Source organism: Panthera tigris, chromosome B2 (genome assembly GCF_018350195.1).
Source record: "Panthera tigris isolate Pti1 chromosome B2, P.tigris_Pti1_mat1.1, whole genome shotgun sequence".
Classification (NCBI taxonomy): Eukaryota; Metazoa; Chordata; class Mammalia; order Carnivora; family Felidae; genus Panthera; species Panthera tigris.
In genome coordinates, this window is record NC_056664.1 from 2,148,623 (window position 1) to 2,167,866 (window position 19,244).

General features: G+C 45.3%; 1 protein-coding gene across 1 annotated transcript in view; it reads right to left on the bottom strand.

Annotated features, from left to right (window-relative positions):
- ZSCAN16 (zinc finger and SCAN domain containing 16) overlaps window positions 1-9,234 on the bottom strand; it is a 29,999-nt gene extending 20,765 nt beyond the window's left edge. The window contains exons 1-3 of the mRNA XM_042985478.1: window positions 9,049-9,234; window positions 7,077-7,534; window positions 6,801-6,948 (exon numbers count right to left, since the gene is read on the bottom strand). Coding sequence (XP_042841412.1) covers window positions 6,801-6,948; window positions 7,077-7,475 — 547 coding nt within the window. The 5' untranslated portion in view covers window positions 7,476-7,534; window positions 9,049-9,234. The remainder of the gene's footprint in view (window positions 1-6,800; window positions 6,949-7,076; window positions 7,535-9,048) is intronic.
- Between the last annotated feature and the right edge of the window lie 10,010 nt (window positions 9,235-19,244).

The window sequence follows — 19,244 nt, forward strand, 5'->3', positions numbered from 1 at the left end:
AACAGATGTTGGCAAGGATGTGGAGAAAGAATATCTTTTGCACTGTTGATCGGATTGCAAACTGGTGCAGCCACTCTGGAAAACAGTATAGAGGTTACTCAAAATATTAAAAATAGAACTATCCTAAGACCCAGTAATTGCACTACTAGGTATTTATCCAAGGGATACAGGTGGGCTGTTTCGAAGGGACACATGCATTCCAATGTTTACAGCAGCACTATCAACAATAGCCAAAGTATGGAAAGAGCCCAAATGTCCTTCGATGGATGAATGGATAAAGAAAATGTGGTATGTATATACAATGGAGTATTACTCGGCAATCAAAAAGAATGAAATCGTGCCATTTGCAACTATGTGGATGGAACTGGGGGGTATTATGCTAAGTGAAATTAGTCAGTCAGAGAAAGACAAAAATCATATGACTTCACTCATATGAGGACTTTAAGAGACAAATCAGATGAACATAAGGGAAGGGAAATAAAAATAATATAAAAACAGGGAGGGGGACAAAACAAAAGAGACTCATAAATATGGAGAACGAACTGAGGGTTGCTGGAGGGGTTGTGGGAGGGGGGATGGGCTAAATGGGTAAGGGGCATTAAGGAACCTACTGAAATCATTGCTTCACTATATACTAACTAATTTGGATGTAAATTTAAAAAAAATAAAAAATGAAGTTAAATTAAAAAAAACAAAACAAAAAGAAAACCCCAAAACCTGGGAGTCTGTCAATCCTGAAGCTCCGCTCTGTGGGTCATTTGAGACACCCCAGGTAAATAGTCACCAACACAGAGAAGCGTTTTTTAACAGACCTAGACTCTCCCACCGACCTGACCCAGGGAAGGCATGCTCCCATAACTGCCCTGCCTGTGTCTCCTACAGACGTGACTCGAGCAGCATCCCAATGACCACACTCCTCCAGGGTGGGAGATGTGGCCACTTCCTCAGTGGTTGACAGTTTCTGGAAAACAGTGAGACTGTCCCACTCAAGGCAGATTCTCTGTGAAAGTAACCCCATTTTAGGACCCAGAGTGAAGGGCAGACCTAACCCTAGGCAGAGGCACTGGCCAAATTGCCCAAATGGGTCAACTAAGGAGACTCTGGGAGCAGGGTGGGAAGGAGCCAAGGTCTAACAGTAGATGTGAGATCTCTCACTGGCCCCCTGCTGAGGAGGGTGACAGCCGTCATGGGGGTCAGGGCATCCACGTATGAAGGGCAAAAACCCAGAGATGAGGTGGAGCAGAGAAGCAAGCTGCCCAGAGTGATAGGAGCCTTTTCCCGGGCCTCCTTTTAGGACCAGGGCCTGCGATCATTACTCACCAGACCACCCTGCCACACGGGTGACAAAACAAAAATCTCATGTCACTGGTTATATGTGGTTATCGTAAAGTTTTGGGGCACTTTAAAACCTTACGTCACATCTACCTTAGATACATCTGTGTGCAGAATTCAAAGGAAAATTACACAAAGTACACATTTATGCAAGAACATGGTCTTTTAAAGCCATAAGCAAATATAAAATGTACTCTAGATGAGATCCAAAACATCACTGCACATAAAATAGAACTAAAATTCATATCAGCATGAGAAGAAAACTTATGGATTATTATCAAAAAGCATAGCATAGGTGGGGCACCTGAGTGGCTCAGTCAGTTAAGCATCTAATTTCAGCTCAGGTCACGATCTCACAGTTCATGAGTTTGAGTCCTGCGTCGGGCTCTGTGCTGACAGCTCAGAGCCTGGAACCTGCTTTGGATTCTGTGTCTCCCTCTCTCTCTGCCCCACCCCTGCTTACGTTCTCTTTCTGTCTCTCAAAAATGAATCAACGCCAAAACAAAAAAAGAAGGAAAAGAAAAAGCATAGTACAGAAACATAATTTCTAACCCACTAAAAAAGGTTGGGGAAAATGGTGTGCTTTTTAGTCAGGACAACACAGCGACTTCACACTTCATCTTCACATACATGGAGTGATAAAAATAAAAATTACTCTAGGGGCGGCTGGGTGGCTCAGTCGGTTAAGCGTCCGACTTCAGCTCAGGTCACGATCTTGCAGTCTGCGAGTTCGAGCCCCGCGTCGGGCTCTGGGCTAATGGCTCAGAGCCTGGAGCCTGCTTCCGATTCTGTGTCTCCCTCTCTCTCTGCCCCTCCCCCGTTCATGCTGTGTCTCTCTGTATCTCAAAAATAAATAAACGTTAAAAAAAAAATAAAAAAAAAATAAAAATTACCCTAAAACAAGTCTGTGCTAAAAAGACAAGACAAACATCTCTGTGGACCAGAAAGGGAACAACACCACAGAATGGGAGCTACAGTGGAAGCCATGGGCCAGGTTCTAGCTCACAGCTCGTGCCAGAGTCTGGGTGGGACACAGACACACACACAAGCACGTGGACAGCACAGCGGCCAACAACCCTGTGGGGACACCTGTGATGACACTGATGGTCTGTGTTTCCCCGCATGACACTGGAGTCCCGGTTCTGGGGTGGGAGTGGGGCACAGGTAATGAGAGAATTGCTAAGGAAGGGGAGAGCGTGAAGCAGATCGGAAGGAACTCAAAACGGACCCAGACATGAAAATTTCAAAACGTGAATGGAATGCTAGGAAAGAGGATTAACAAAGTCATCACTTGGAACATGAATTCAACCCAGATGAAATTATTCTCATCAAAAATCCTGAAAAGATTAAAGATCCCTAAAACAGATAACTGATGTCATAGTATGCACATCACATAAACACAGAGTTAGGAAATAAAATCAGCAAAAATGGAACAAGAGTAGACAGTATAAAAACTGGATAGAGATTTTAAAAGTGGATAAACCAGAGTCCGAGAGAATAAACTGGAACATAACAGGACTCCCCTGGGATGTACCACAGAGACAAAGACATAATAGATGTGAAAAAGCAGTTAAGCAAAATGAACAGATGATAAATAGGTCCTAACCAGTGTGTTCTGGGAGTTCCAGAAGAAAATACGTAAGGAATAAAACAAAAACAAAAACCCACATTATTTAAAGAACTGATAGCTGAGAATTTTCCAGAACTGAAGAAAAACAAGGGTCCTTAGAGCAACAGGGCATTTATGGGCGAAGGAAGATGAGTAAAAATAAAACCCTAACAGGACACGCTTTTTAGTGACACTTCATCTTTTTTTTTTTTTTTAATTTTTTTTTTAACGTTTATTTATTTTTGAGACAGAGAGAGACAGAGCATGAACGGGGGAGGGTCAGAGAGAGAGGGAGACACAGAATCTGAAACAGGCTCCGGGCTCTGAGCTGTCAGCACAGAGCCCGATGCGGGGCTCGAACCCATGGACCGTGAGATCGTGACCTGGCTGAAGTCGGCCACTTAACCGACTGAGCCACCCAGGTGCCCCTAAAAAAATTTTTTTTAATGTTTATTTGTTACTGAGACACAGAGCGTGAGCAGGGGAGGGGCAGAGAGAGAGGGAGACACAGAATCTGAAGCAGGCTCCAGGCTCTGAGCCATCAGCCCAGAGGCCGATGCGGGGCTCGAACTCAAGGACCGCGAGATGGTGACCTGAGCTGAAGTCGGACGCTTAACCGACTGAGCCACCCAGGCGCCCCAGTGACACTTCATCTTATAAAGGTTAAGAGTAAATGTAAACACTACTAATAAGAAAAGATGGAATTCCTAAAAATGTCACAAAAGCATTGAGACTGACAGGAGCCTTTTGCTAGCAAATTACAGCAGTTACAAGAGTAGCTACTAGAGGCGGCAGGACCAGCAGAACCTTCAAAACCTGAGGAAAAAACCTGTCATTCCAAATTTTACTCTAGCTGAACTGGGATTAGAAAGGGAGGGCAAGGGGCGCCTGGGTGGCGCAGTCGGTTAAGCGTCCGACTTCAGCCAGGTCACGGTCTCGACGTGGGTTCGAGCCCCGCGTCGGGCTCTGGGCTGATGGCTCGGAGCCTGGAACCTGTTTCCGATTCTGTGTCTCCCTCTCTCTCTGCCCCTCCCCCGTTCATGCTCTGTCTCTCTCTGTCCCCAAAATAAATAAAAAACGTTGAAAAAAAAAAAAAAAGAAAGGGAGGGCAAAATTAGGGTGTTTTCAGATAAGCAAAGATGAAGTCTACACACAAAGTGCCTGAAGTAGTTATTAAAGAATGAACTTCAGGAAGACCGAACCCACAGGAAAAGGATGTGAGAGAATGTTGCCTCGATAACTGATATGTCAGGAAATCTCATAAACTTCCTATGAAAAAAATTGATTTCGCATTTTATTTTTAAAGTTGACTTTTGTTTATTTTGGAAATAGAGGGTGAGTGGCGGGAGGGGCAGAGAGAGAGGGAGGCAGATTCCCAAGCAGGCTTGATGTGGGGCTGGAACTCAGCAACCGTGAGATGATGACCCGAGTCGAAATCAGGATTTGGCCGTTTAACCGATTGAGCCACCCAGGTGCCCCTGATTTCACATTTTAAAACGACACTGGTTTTGGGGTGCCTGGGTGGCTCAGTCGGTTAAATGTCTGACTTCATTTCGGCTCAGGTCATGATCTCACGGTTCATGAGTTCAAGCCCTGTGTCAGGGTCGGCACTGACAGTGTGGAGCCTGCTGGAGATGCTCTCACTCTCTGCCCCTCCCCCATGCCTTCTCTTTCTCTCAAAATCAATAAGCAAACACTAAAAACAAGTCACGTGCTCTCAATGTATAATTAATCCCATGGGAGGTTTTCCAAAGTGGTCTAAGGGATGTACACCGATACTGACTTTGTTGCTATCAGACTTCTTTACAGAGACTTGAAGACATGGTTTATTCAAGAAACTGTGCTCCTTAGCAGAACTTAGAATTCAGGTGACTACAGCCATTTACTTTCCAGGAGCTGTGTGATCAGATGGCCCACACTATCCCAACATCTACAGTGGCTGTACTGAAGTGTGCAGTTTTGTATTGTTTTAAAAATTATTCTGACTTCACATGCCATTTGTAGATTGTACGTACCACACTTAGAGTTTAAATTACCAAATTTTGAAACTGCCCAAGGACTTAAAAGTTCTGAATATCGAACTTTAATTTCCCCATAGAATAAAACCTAAACTCATCTGTTGAGTATATAAGCCCTTCGTGATCCACTGGGTTCTTGACTTTAGCTGGCTACACATGCAAATCACCTGGAGTGTTGGAAAAAAAAAAAAAAAGTCCATGCTCGGGCCTCACCACAGTCCAACTGAAAGCCAATTTCTGAGGGTGGGGCCCAGGCACATATATTTTTAAAGTCATCCAGATGCACAGTGAAGGTTAAAAATGTCTCTGCCTACCTTTTCAGTTTCATTTCCTATAACTTTCCATCTTCCTCATTTTTATACCCCAACAGTACTCAGGAATTAAGAACACGGGTCCTGGAGACAGACTATATTTAAATCGCACATCTGCCATTTACTGGCATGATAGTCTGGTGTCATTTTAGGATACAAGCTGCTGACCCTTCCTACCCAAAAGTCTCCAAGAGCAGCAGTGATCCGCAGGCCTGAATCATTAATCATAATGATCAGCTTATATCTTCAAGAAAAGGACAGGCTCTGTTCAGTTTACAAGAATTTGTTACACATATGGGTAAGATGCCCATTAATTGGCTAATACAATAAAGTTTTGACCTTCACACAGCAAGCTTCAGTTCTTTAGGAAAACCCTATGTCAAACACCTTAATTTGGAAAACATGAATTTCATACACTCCTACCTATATGTAAGAAGTACCCTGCATCCTTTAAGTCTTCCCTCAGCATAACAAAGAAGACAACAAAGAGAAAGCATAACTCATGTTGTGTAGACACTATTTCTAACAATGACACTCCATTTTCCCTTGGGAAGAGTGGGCGTCACTTCCACCCATGAGATGTATGAATGCTCCAACTCTGAACCCTGGATTCCTTGTTCCAGCCAGGAGAGGAGTGAGAGCAACTCTGTTGTCTTTCCAGCACCTCCCAGGGCTTTAGGACAAGTGACCTCTCTTCATCCCTCCCTTCCTTCCATCACCATTCAAAACTGCCCTACTTTTGGCCCTCACAATGTTGACTTAAGCTACAGCAAGTCTTCAAAGTGGTCCTTCTTCTCCTTCTCCAATCTGGCTAATGTCCAGCTTACGCAGCACCTGTTAGTTCCTAATCAAAAACCAAAAAAGAGAGCAAGCGGGAGAGGAATGCACAATTTCTCAGGCTCTCACTTTGTTCTGACCACCTTGTTGGCACTGCTCCTCTCAGCCAAGGAGCTGATCTCTGATCCTGTGTTATCCCTCTGCTTGGACTTCATCGCTCACCTTTACTGAGCATTTCCTAGGGCTGGGATTCTCGCAGGACCCAGAGGTGGGTCTTACACACAGTAAAGTTAAAGATGTATGGACTCCTTACCTGGTCCCACACAGCCCTGTGTTCTGGCCCCTGACGGCCTTCTCTCTGCTCTTCATGTTCCAGTCACTCTGGCCTTCTTTCAAACCCATTTCTTTCCCACTTGGTTTTGCACACGCTGTTAGGCCTGCCTTGCTTTTCCGTCTATGGCTAGTTTCTACTTTTAGGATTTAGCTCTCATATTACTTCCTCAAAAAGGCTTTCTCTACCTTCTTCCCCCATATGCAGTCTGTTATGGTACATTCATTTGTGTGTTTATTTAATGCCTCTGTCACCAGACTATTGTAAGATCCGTGAAAGCCAGAATCACGTCTGCTTTGTTCACTATACCTACCACCTTGCATGGTGCCCAGCAAGTAATAAGTATTCGACATGTATTTATTGAATGATGAATGATTCTAAGGTCTCCAGGGGAGCCATACGCCCCAAGTGTCAACACTAACCACAGTCCTGTTGCTGTTGAGGGTCCTGAGATTCACCCTTAAGCTGGATCTCCATGGGTTGAGGCTGGAGATATGTTGCTTCCTTAGCTGGATCCAGAGGCACCGATGTCTCAGAAAGCACTTCCTGTGCACAGGTCTGGGTTGAAACCTGAGAACAAGCAGGCTCGTCTGGGCATCTGAAGGGCCCACAGCGTACATGATCCCAAGAGCCCACAAAGGATCAGCCTGATGCCCGTGCCCAACCATCCCCGCACTGAGCACAGGCCCTTTTTCTACCTGCTGGCCTGGTTCATCCAGTTCCTTCTCCAGATCCTCCAGCACAGCCACGGCCTGCTCCCCGCTCTCCGGGTGATGTTCCCGCACCCAGGCCTGGAGCTCCTCGGGCAGGATGGTCAGGAACTGCTCCAGCACCACCAAGTCCAACATCTGCTCCTTGGTGCGTATCTCAGGCCTTAACCACTCACAGCAGAACACCCAGAGCTGGCTCAAGGCCTCACGGGGCCCAGGGGTCTCCTTGTAGCAGAACTGTCGGAAGCGCTGGCGGAATACCTCCTGGTGGTTTGGGCTGCTCCACTGTGGGCCAGTCGCCTGAACCTTGGCAGGCCATTTTTTGTTGTTTCCTCCGAAGAGTCCCTCTGACTCCTCAGGAGGCCGTGGAAGGAGTACTCCAGCCATTCCAGCTCCGATAGTCAGAGGCGGGGGGCAACAAGTGTGTTACCTTTCAGGACACACTCCTGAGGTTACAAAAACCACTGTTAAGAAGATAGACACACATAGACACACATGCACACACACACACGCGCGCGCGCGCTCATTGATTAAATACATGACTCACTAAGTCTAAAGTTTCTGTTCAGAAGACAAAGAAGGCTCCACCCAAAATTAAAGAGAATTGAAAAAATATGTTTAAAATAATTCAAACCTTTTTCCAAACATAAGGAATGTTTGTCAAACAGCATTTTTGATAATACTGAGAATATTGTTGGATCTCTGCTTTCCAAAAATAACGCCAAAATAATTGATAATACCAAACTGAATTTATTGCTATGAGTGCTAGCACTACCTTGGCAGAGTCTTAGTAAATCTCCCAGGGAGGAAGGCAAAGTCAGGATTTTTATGAGGTTTCGGGAGTGTAAGGCACATTTCTTGAGGCAGGATAAAGATTGGGCAAGGATCATGACACGACAGTTTAGAGGTGAAAGTTTTGAGTTGAGGGTTTCAAAAAGTCTGGATCTTATCCATTGAAAGCTGAGACTCATTTAAGTGGATTTTTTGAGGGGTCATTTCTTGAAGTAAATACTATTATTTGCGACTTTATCTTATAGGGCAAGAATTTCCTGGAATAGTAATGTCATGTTCATAAAGACAGCGGAATGAAAGTGTCCCATCTAGTGAAGACAAATGAATAGTAAAATCACCGTAATGCAGGCAGTAGGCTGTGTGGGTGCAGATGGTTTGTTTTCCACGTGGTGGCAGGGCCTGTGCGTTTAAGTGAATGTGGCCTAATTCACGGGCACGGTGGGCAGTGGTGAGGGACCTGGGCTTGAATCCTGTCGTGTTCTCTTATGCGTATGGCTTAACCTCTCTAAACCTGTATTTCGCCCTCTGTAAACATATCTTACCTTTTTTTAAACGTATTACTTTGGAATACCTTTAAAGAAAATTTCCAAAAATGGAACAGAAAAGTCCTGCACCTTCACCCAGCTTCCCCTGGTTAACATCTTACACAACCAGGGCCCGGTAACAGGACAACGTGGGTAGGGTGGTTTGGAGCGCGTACGGCCGGCAGTAACTCGGAGCCTGGCCCCCGTGAGTCCTCGATGAGGGCCGCAGTCCCGGCGGGGAGCGGGTCCTCTCGGGAGCCCCGCCCCGCGCAGCCCCGCCCCGCTCTCTGGGCACAGGGCTCAGGCCCACAAGGAGGCCGTCTGTCGCCTGCCGAACACCTGCCCCACTGGGCATCCTTTACACCCTTCCCACCTCCCCCGCCCTAACGAGGGATTTAGGGGGTTCTCCGTTGTAGGGATCATTCAGAATAAAGGACACAGGGACTTCTAGGAGTTGACACCTTCCGAAGAGGAAGATCCCGCGGGGAGCTGAGCAGCCGGACCGCAAACACCTTTCCCGTCACCCGGCCGCCCGGCCCCGCCGGCCCCGCGTCCACGAGCAACCGCAGCGGTCCCCTCAGGCCAGGGTGGTCCTCACAGACCCTGCCGGGCAGGGGGACTCTTCCCTACCCCCCCTTGCCGACCTGGGAGTCCCCGGTCGCGGTACGGCGCTCTCCGGACGCGAGCCTTAACCGGGCCGGGGGAAGGCGGCCGTGCCGCCGGAGATGTGCGCCCGCAAATCCCACCCGGCCGGCGTCGCTTCCGGCGGCCCCCGACCGTCCGCGCACGCCTGCGGCGGCGGCGACCACTCCCGACGCTCAGGCGGGGAGCAGGCGAGCCGGGATGTTGCGGGGCCGGGACATGAGGGGGCGGGGCTTCGGGGCATGAGGGGCGGGGCGCCGGGACGTGAGGGGCGGGGCGTCGGGGCGCGAGGGGGCGGGACGTGAGGTGCCGGTGCATGAAGGGGCGGGGCGCCGGGAGGTGACGGAGTGGATCCTGGAGGCAGGGCGCGGCCCTCAGGCACTTGCAGGGGCGGGGAGCCGGCAGCCCGCCCGGGAGGTTGGGGCCTGTGGGAATTTGCTTCGTGACCCTCCCGGTGTTAAGGGGATCGAGCGCCGCCGCCTCGCCCTCCCAGGAGCCTGCCTCCCCGGCCGCGTCCTCTGCTCTCCGAGCCGAGTGCTGTGAACGTTGACACACCTCCCAGGCAGACACTTGGCTCAGCAGCAGGACGGCCGTCGGAGGGGAAGCTGAGGGGCTTCCTCAGCGTGCGGAGCGCTGTCGTGCGTCTTGCTCGCGGCGTGGGGACCTGCTCGAGCCTCCCGGTGTGGCCTGCACGCGAGGGACTCCGCTCCGCGCTGGGTTCCCTACCGTGTGGCCGCGCTCGGTGCCGCACAGCCGGAGACCCCTGTGCTCGCGTTAAAGAGACGTGATTTCTGGACTTACTGTACGTACTGACATTTCAAGATAAAACCGCTACAGGGCCCTTTGAAGTGTGTTGGGTAGAACTGAATGCTCAGACGGTGTAGTGTTGCTGCAAGCTGCTCAGTACCAGTTATGTGCCAGGAAGACAGGGTTACACGAGGGCTCTCGGCCCAAGCTTGGTCGGCCCAGTGCTCAACAGCTTCTGGTAGGGGGTCGGAATCCCGAGTTCTCCAACTATTAGTTAAACTAAACTCACTGCCTCTACAAACTGGAGGTGATAGTACTTCATACCGCATTGCTATTACAGCTCTTAGTAACTTGACGTTTTTATACGGACTGCAGTAAAAATCGCTTAGGAACTGAATTTCTTACCTCTAGGTAAGAATCCTTACTGCCCTGTTCTAGGCAGTGAGCTCCTGAGGCTATGCTCATTTTTGGGTTACTGAGCTTCTGCAGAAGGAGAGATCATTTGTTCCAGGGGTTTTAACCCCTGGGTGACTGGTACAGAGAATGAATGACACAGACACTACAAAAGGGTTAAGAAAATCGGAATCCCAGGCAGAAAACAGGGTACTGGAAAAATTTAACAGATGTTGGGCTGCAGCTAATACAAAAAGCTTCCACTTTGGAGGTTAAGTTGGTGGGTAGAGTGGGAGGCAGAGAAGCACCTAGGTGCTTTTGCTAAAGGACTAGCAGAGAACCTGCCTAAAAGGGAACAAATGAATAGGACTTCAGTGTTGAGCAGGCAAACATAGATGATCTGTGACAAAGCAGTCGCCCTTGTAAGAACTGAGATATATTGAAAACATGGTTATGATTGAACTGAAGACTGATGGCATTAACAGGGGGGGCTGGTGTTGAGGGTATTCCAGAGCTTGAGATGTGTGAGAATGAGCACCTGCCCTGGTGGGGAAAGAGGTTAGAGAAGGAAAGCACATCTCCTCTGGCTTTCTCTCTCAGCAATTCTAAATCCTCTGTACCTGAGCCAGTTGCTGCAAGACAGAGAACTGTTAGCTGGGATTTGATTGCTTTTCTTTGATTTTGCTTTCTTCCTTTTAAATTCTGTTCTCTTTCTTATCCGGTACCCAGTCTGTCCTCACCAAAGACTTTCTCTTCCTGGGGCAGAAGTATTATTTCTGGAAGATTATCAGCATCTAGATGACAGGGATATATCTTAATCTTCCTTTTTATTATCTGCTGAGTTTGTATGCAGATGCTTAACAAATAGGTTTTTAGTTGGTTGGTTGATATTAAAGCCTGAAAAATTTGAGGACATTGTGGAGGGAAAAGGTAGGAAAAGCTATCTGTATAGCTTTACAAAAGCATTACCTAAGCCTGAGAACAAGATTTTATTTTGTGGTGTTGTAATGAAGTCTTATACAAAACTAGGGTATGTGACAATTGTATCTGGGAAATGTTAAGTTTTCTCTGCATTAGGAATTCTCCCAAAAGATTCAGAAGAATATTTCTGAACCACAGATCCATTCAAGATCATGATGGCTAAGGAGTTAAAGGGATTAGTAACCTTGACCCCTAAGATACAGTCTCCAAAAGCCAACTAACCCCTATTAATAAAAGAAGGGGGCCAGACTAGGGTGCAAGAATCCTGGCAACAATGGAGTAAGTCTATTGACCAGAACTTTTGCCAGTGCGCTAGGTAGTAATGTTAGTGGGAAATGAATGCCCGGGCCCCTGAGTCAACTCCAGGAACTTTGCTGTTAGTGGCTGTGGTTCAAGATACACATTAAGGAGCAGATTCTAAAGGTGCTGCTGCTTACGTAGTTCTTGACCATCCTGTCCAAAGAGCTCCAAGCCTGTGTGCACAAGAAGCATCCACAATGTGGAGGAAATGGGTGTACTAGGAAGTTTTAGGGAAGGAGTTTGACGTTCTAGACACTGGATAAGAAAAGAGCTATAATCTGGGTAGGACAGTTGAGGTGCACAAGGGTGCAAAACTGGAATGAGTAGATCATTACTGAGCTAAAACCTCTGTGGTTCCAAGTCTGTCTCTTACTCTTTGCTATCTGCTTTCCTGTACTTGGGCTTCAGGTTCCTGGGTCTGCTGTTCTGTGTCCCTTGGTTACACTACTTGTGATGTATTTTCTGAAGTTCTATTTCCAATTCCCAGTGTGGTTCCCTCACAAGCTCAACTGGATCCAATTTTCTCCAGGTCCTACCTTATTGCCTTAGACATGAAATGTCTTTTAAAGAGAATAGTGGACCACAAGTCTTAGAGTTTCCAACTCTGGCTTATGGAAAGCCAACTATGCCACGAATCTCAGAGATTCAGTGTGCTACCAGAAAGGGATAAGAGCAGAATTCACCTTTGGCCAGAGCATCTCTCCAGAGTACTTCTGACACCCATTTTTTATTTGTCAAAGGTGTAGTCAGGAAGTAAAACAATGGATACTTTTATTCTGGCCTGGGGTGGTCAGTGAAGGTTTCATGGGAGTCATTGAACTTTAAATGGACAGTGGGTGGGCCTTAGAACAGGGAAGGAGAATCATCTAGGGAGCAAGAACTTAGAAAATTGAGTGATCTGTGTATGTCCTCCATAAAACTTACTAAAATGTAACTGAAACACTTAAGTAAACTCCTCAGCCTTAATGAGACTTATTGAATCAGCAGAGAATAGTAATAGCTTATTGAAATGTGGAAACTGGACTCTCTCACTGGCTTAATAACTTCTCACACTCCAGTGTTAAGGTATTTGTGCCTCTGTTAAATGAGAAATGGAGACATGGATGCTTGAAGTCCCTTGTGCTGACTTGAAATGTTGAGGATCTCCTGTATTTAGTACATTCCCAAATCACTGTAGATCTGGCTCTATCCCCCTTGGTAAAAACTCTGACCATGGCTTGTTTCGGCACCATCTTCCGTACTGAATGAAACTTTCCCCTGGTTTTTATTTAACTGTTCATTCTGCTTTTCTCAGATTTCTATTGGAGCATATTATTATTTTAAAAATTTATTGATTTTTTAAAATTTAAATTCAAGTTAGTTAACATACAGTGTAGTCTTGCCTTCAGGAATAGAAGTCAGTGATTCATCTCTTACATATGACACCCAATGCTCACCCCAAAAATGCCCTCCTTAATGCCCATCACCCATTTAACCCATCCCCCAACCCTCTTCCTCCAGCAATCCTGTTTGTTCTCTGTATTTAAGAGTCTCTTATGGTTTGCCTTCTTCTGTTTTTATCTTATTTTTCCTTCCCTTCTCCTATGTTCATCTGTTGTGTTTCTCAGACTCCACGAGTGAAATCATGATATTTGTCTTTCTCTTATTTCGCGTAGAATACCCTCTAGCTCCATCCACGTTGTTGCAAATGCAAGACTTAATTCTTTTTCATCGCCTGGTAGTATTCCATTGTGTATATATATACACCACATCTTCTTTATCCATTCATCAGTTGATGGGCATTTGGGCTCTTTCCATAATTTGGCTATTGTTGATAATGCTGCTATAAACATTGGGGTGCATGTTTCTCTGAACCAGCACTCCTGTATCCTTTGGATAAATAACTATAGTACAACTGCTGGGTCGTAGGGTAGTTCTAGTTTTAATCTTTTGAGGAACCTCCATTCTGTTTTCCAGGGTGGCTGTACCAGTTTGCATTCCTACCAATAGTGCAAAAGGGTTCCCCTTTCTCCACATCCTCACCAACACCTATTGTTTCCTGAGTTGTTAATTTTAGCCATTCTGATGGGTGTGAGGTGATATCTCATTTTGGTTTTGATTTGTATTTCCCTGATGATGGGTGATGTTGAGCATTTTTTCATGTGTCAGTTGGCCATCTGGATGTCTTCTTTGGGAAATTGTCTATTCATGTCTTCTGCCCATTTCCTCACTGGACTAGGTTTTTTGGATGTTGAGTTTGGTAAGTTCTTTAAAGTTTATTTATTTTGAGAGAGAGAGACAGAGAGAGCGAGAGCATGTGTGCGCTAGCATGAGTAAGGGAGGGACAGAGAGGGAGACAGAATCCCTAGCAGGCTCTACACTGTCAGTGTGGAGCCCAATGTGGCTCTTCAACTCATGAACCTTGAGATCACAACCTGAGCCGAAACCAAGAGCCAGATGCTTAACCAACTGAGCCACCTAGGTGACCCTATTGGAGCATGTGATTATCAATGGCTGTTGTCCCCACTTTTTCCAGTTCATGGTCTCTCCCTCCTCAGTCCCTCTAATAATGTTTCACTGATTCTTGGTGACGGATTTACTCTAACACCTCATAGGTCTCATTAATTCTCTCCTATTTGTGTTCATTCAACTTCCAATTCCACATTTTCCTTTGATTCTCTTCTCATTCTTTTCTCATCCTTATAATGGGTAGAATAATCTAGTAAAGAAATAGGATTTGGGGTCAGAATATCTGGTACTGGGGTCTGTGACTTAGCAGACATTTTAGGGACAATGCACCAGCAGACAATGCTCTTTATTCTTTCTGTAAAGATTCCTAGTGTGGTCATTTCCTCTCCACGTTTATTGCTATGTAACAAATTACCCCAAAATGTACCACCTTAACACAAACCCCTGATTTCTGTGGGTCAGGAATTTGAAGGGGCTTAGCAGAATGTTCTGGTTCAGGGTATTCTTAAGAGGTGAGGATTCTCAAAGGGTATTCTCAAAAGGTGCCTAGATGGCTCAGTTGGTTGAGCGTCTGACTTTGGCTCAGGTTGTGATCTCATGGTTCGTGAGTCTGAGCCCTGCACGGGGCTCACTGCTGTCAGCATGGAGCCCGCTTTGGATCCTGGGATCCTCTGTCTCCCTCTCTCTTACCCACTCACCTTTTCCCTCAAAAATAAATAAACATTAAAAAAAAAAAAAGAGGTAGCGGTCAAGATGTTGGCTGGGCTGCAGTTATCTGAAGAAATCTAAGGATTTGCTTTCAAGTTGCTTCCCTCACATGACTATTGGCAGGATGTCTCAGTTCTTTAACATGTGGACCTCTCCACGGGGTTGCCCGTGTGTCCTCACAGTATGGCAGCTGGTTTCTCCCAAAATGAGTGATCTAAGAGAAAGACCAAGGAGGCTGCAGTGCCTCCTATGATCTAGTTTCATACCGCCAGTTCCACCATATTCTGATTTTTTGGACGTATGTCACTAGATTCAGTCAAGACTCAAGGGGAGGGAAATTAGGCTCCATCTTTTAGATGGAGTTGTGCCAAAGAATTTGTGGTTATATTCTAAATCACTACAGGTGAGTTTCTTAACCTCTATGAACTTCTGTGTCTTCACCTCTAAATGAGGGACGAAAATAAGATCTACCTTAGAGGAATGAATTATGAGGTGAAATGAAGGTATCTTTCAAAAGTGCTTTATATATGGTATAACTCTTTAATGCTCTCATAATTTTACTGTCATTACTGCCAAAAATCTGTTGTTCTCATCTGTGTCCTGGATCTCTGCTGTGTGTTATCTCCCATGAACTGACCCAGTTACCTGTGCTTGATTTAGGTTAACCCATGGTACCCAGTCTGGGACATGATTAAATCATCCTTTGCTCTTTCCCTTAGGTGTCTCTCTCAGATAATAAGTTCTGTCTGTGCAATCTTTTTACTTTAGGTGACAGAAATAGTACCAATAAGAAGTTTGCTCTAAAGAAGCAAATATTTAGAGAAATACATCCACATAGGCAGTACCAGCTAAATAATCTGCAGGGCTAGTGCAAAATGAAAATGTGAGGCCCCTTGTTCAAAAAGCAGGAAAAACATATTGTTAAAGATATTAAATATAAAACCTTTTTGTCTTTCACCATCTGCTGTCTTGTAACTCACCAGTTGTGTTTTTTTAATTTAATGTTATTTAAAGTAAACAAAAATTAAAATTTTGAGTTTTGCTGTTCACCTTAATATTGTACACTGTCAGTTTTATTTAGTTTTTAAATTTTCATTTCATTTCATCTCATTTCATTTTGGCTCCATGGCCAACGTGGGGCCTAAACTCAATGACCCCAAGATTAAGAGATGTGGGGCACCTAGCTGGTTCAGTCAGTAGAGCATGTGACTCTTGATCTCAGGGTCGAGCCCCACATTGGGGGTAGAGATTACTTAAAAAAAAGTCCTGTGCTCTACCAACAGAGCCAGCCAGGCCCCTCCACCCCCCACCCCAGTACAATGCCAGTTTTAAATGCAAGTATAAAAGCATCTGGAATTATCAAATCACACACAATTAATATCTTGTAGCTCCTATGTGCATATGTATTTCAGATCTGTAGTAACACCGTACAAAGGTGACTCCTCGCTTCCTTACAGGTACACATTCTACCAGAACTCTACCTTTAGCTTTGTTTGTTTGTTTGTTTATTTTTGAGAGACACAGAGTGTGAGTGGGGGAGGGGCAGAGAGAGGAGGCACAGAATCTGAAGCAGGTTCCAGGCTCTGAGCTGTCAGCAAAGAGCCCAGTGTGGGGCTCAAACTCACAAACCGTGAGATTATGACCTGAGCTGAAGTTGGAGGCTTAACTGACTGAGCCCCCCAGGGATCCCTCTACCGTTAGCTTTTGATGAGTAAGGAGGAAGAAAAAGAAAGGGTCATCGGGTTGCTCTCTTCCCTTTTGCTTCCTGCCATCATTTCTAGTAAGCGGCTGCCTAGCCCAGGGAAGTAACACAAATAAGAACGTGGTGGGGTTTCTTGTTCCTGTTTCTTAGACCCTGCCATTTGCCAGCATTCTGAATTATAAACAAATTGTGGTTCCAGCAAGAAAGTATGGTCTCACCTGTCTGTCAGCACCCCAGCTACTCAGCTGCACATGTAACAGCTTACTTTGTAAATGTAGGGGCAAAGTTTCCCTCCTTCTACAGACGTTCTTTGGCTAGTCTAATAATTAAATTGACATAAGATAGACAAACAGGAGAAAAACTTAATTATGTGCATGTAGGAATCCCAAAGATGAGACCCCTGGGCAATTGAGGTTTATGTGCCATTCCAAGTCAAGGAATGGGCCAGGGACCTGGGACTTCAAAGGGTAGGAGGGTAATTCACAGGGCACTAAGAGCAGATGTTGGTAATCAGACATTTGCCATGGCATGCAGTTAAGTCTTTCAGATGAAAAAGTTATGTCTGGTAATAGCTCCTTTTCGGTACAGGCCCCCTATCTAAATTATCTTAGGTAGTTAATGGAGAGGTAAATGATTTTCCTGGTCTTCTGGGTCTTGATTGCCTTTGGCTCAAAAAAATCCACATGCCAAGTGGTGCACTTTGCGGCAGCCTATTCTGCTCCCCTTTGTAGTTACTTTGAATCTCACTAACTCCCATGAATCATGGGTCCACTGGAATTTTGTGTTCTTGGGGGATTACAAATGCTACACCTGAATGGGAAGGCAAGACATACACTCTGCGTAGGTGTATGCATTATTGTTCTGCTTTACTTATAGAACATGAGTTCAAAGATAAAATTTAGAATCTCAAGACTGTGACAACATAGCATATTAAACCAAGCTAAGGACTTTCTGGAAGTAGGACCCTTCTGAGTGCTAGGGCCCTGCGTGACTGCATAGGTATCACACCTTTGAAGCAAGCAGTGCATATCTAGGAGACTCCATGGGGAGACTTACAGGGAAGGCAGTTGTGAAGAAGTCTTCCAACATACAGGTGATAAATGTAGGAGAAATTTCTCCTGGAACACAGGACAAAAACCTTGTAACTATGCTGAGTGTGAGAAAGCCTTTATTCAGCTTTCCCCCCTTTCTGAACATCAGAGAACCCACTTTGGGGAAGAAACTGTATCACTGCAGTAAGTGGGAGAAAACCTTTATTCAATGCTTTCATCTTGCTGGTCACTTGAAAATCCATGCTAGAGTGAAGCCCTGTAAACGTAAAATATGTAGGGCATGTGGGTGGCTCAGTCCATTCAGCATTCAACTCTGGATTTCGGCTTAGGTCATGATCTCAAGGTTTCTGGGTTTGATCCCTGTGTTGGGCTTTGTGCTGACAGCGTGGAGCCTGCTTGGGATTCTCTCTCTCTTTCTCTCTTTGCCCCTCCTCGATCACTCTCTCTCTCAAAAATAAATGAACTTAAAAAGAAATGTAAAGACGGGTGCCTGGGTAGTTCAGTTGGTTTTGGCTCAGGTCATCATCTTGCAGTTTGTGAATTTGAGCCCCACGTTGGGCTCAGTACTGACAGCTCAGAGCCTGGAGCCTGCTTCAGATTCTGTGTCTCCTTCTCTCTCTCTGCCCCTCCCCCGCTCATGCTCTGTCTCTCAAAAAAAAAAAAAAAAAAAAAAAAGTTGAAAAGAAATGTAAAGAATGTGAGAAAGCTTCCAGTGCAAGCACTGGCCTTATTCAGTATTAGAGAAACCCTATGAATGTAATAAATGTGGGAGAGCTTTTCAGGTGAGTTCAGCTCTGGTAACATCTCAGACTACCCCTGTGCATAAGAAGCTCTAATAATGGGCTATATATTCAGGCAATTTCATTAAGAATTCAGGTCTCTTTCAACAGATAATATGTTTGGAAAAGGACGCTATGGAAAGAAGCATGAGAAAAGCTTCAAGGTCTTTTCCTCTTGACATGGCAATTTTTCCCAATGTCAGACCCTTGTATGGAGATAAATAACTAGTAGTGCAATTGCTGGATAGTTCTATTTTTTATTTTTTGAGGAACTTCCATACTGTTTTCCAGAGTGACTGCGCCAATTTACATTCCCTCCAACAGTGCATGAGGATTCTCTTTTCTCCACATCCTCACCAACACTTATTATTTCTTGTCTTTTTTTTTTTTTTCTTGTCCTTTTGACACCAGTCATTCTCACTGGCATGAGGTAACATCCCATTGTGGTTTTGACTTGCAATTCTCTGATAATTTGTATCTCTTGGTCATCTGTATGTCTTCTTTGGAAAAATGTATGTTTGCCTCCTCTGCCTGTGTTTTATTTTTTAAGGTAGGCTCTGTGCCCAATGTGGGGCTTGAACTTAGGACCCTGAGATCAACAGTCACATGCTCTACCAACTGAGTCAGCCAGGCACCCCATCTGCGTTTTAATATTTTCTCCCATTCTGTAGGTACAGAATTATGGGATGAAGTGGCAAGGAAAGAGACAAATAGAGCAACAATCAAAGAGAGTTGGATTGAATAATGAGAGTAACAATGGGTGTCAAAAGTAGATGATGATGAAAATAAGCAGTAAGTTTGGGGATCGCAGTTGAAAGTGACAAAGAAAAATAATTTGTTTTCTTTTTTTCTTTAAAGTTTATTTACTTATTGGCAGGGTGGGGGGAGCAGGTGCACACAAGCAGCGGAGGGGCAGAGAGAAAGTGACAGAGAATCCCCTCACTGACTGTGCAGAGCCCAATGCAGGGCTTGAACTCACAAACTGTGAGATCATGACCTGAGCCGAATTTGGACACTTTACCAACTGAGCCACCTAGGTGCCCTGAAAAATTTGTTTTTAATTGATGGTCACGATAAATTCAAACGTA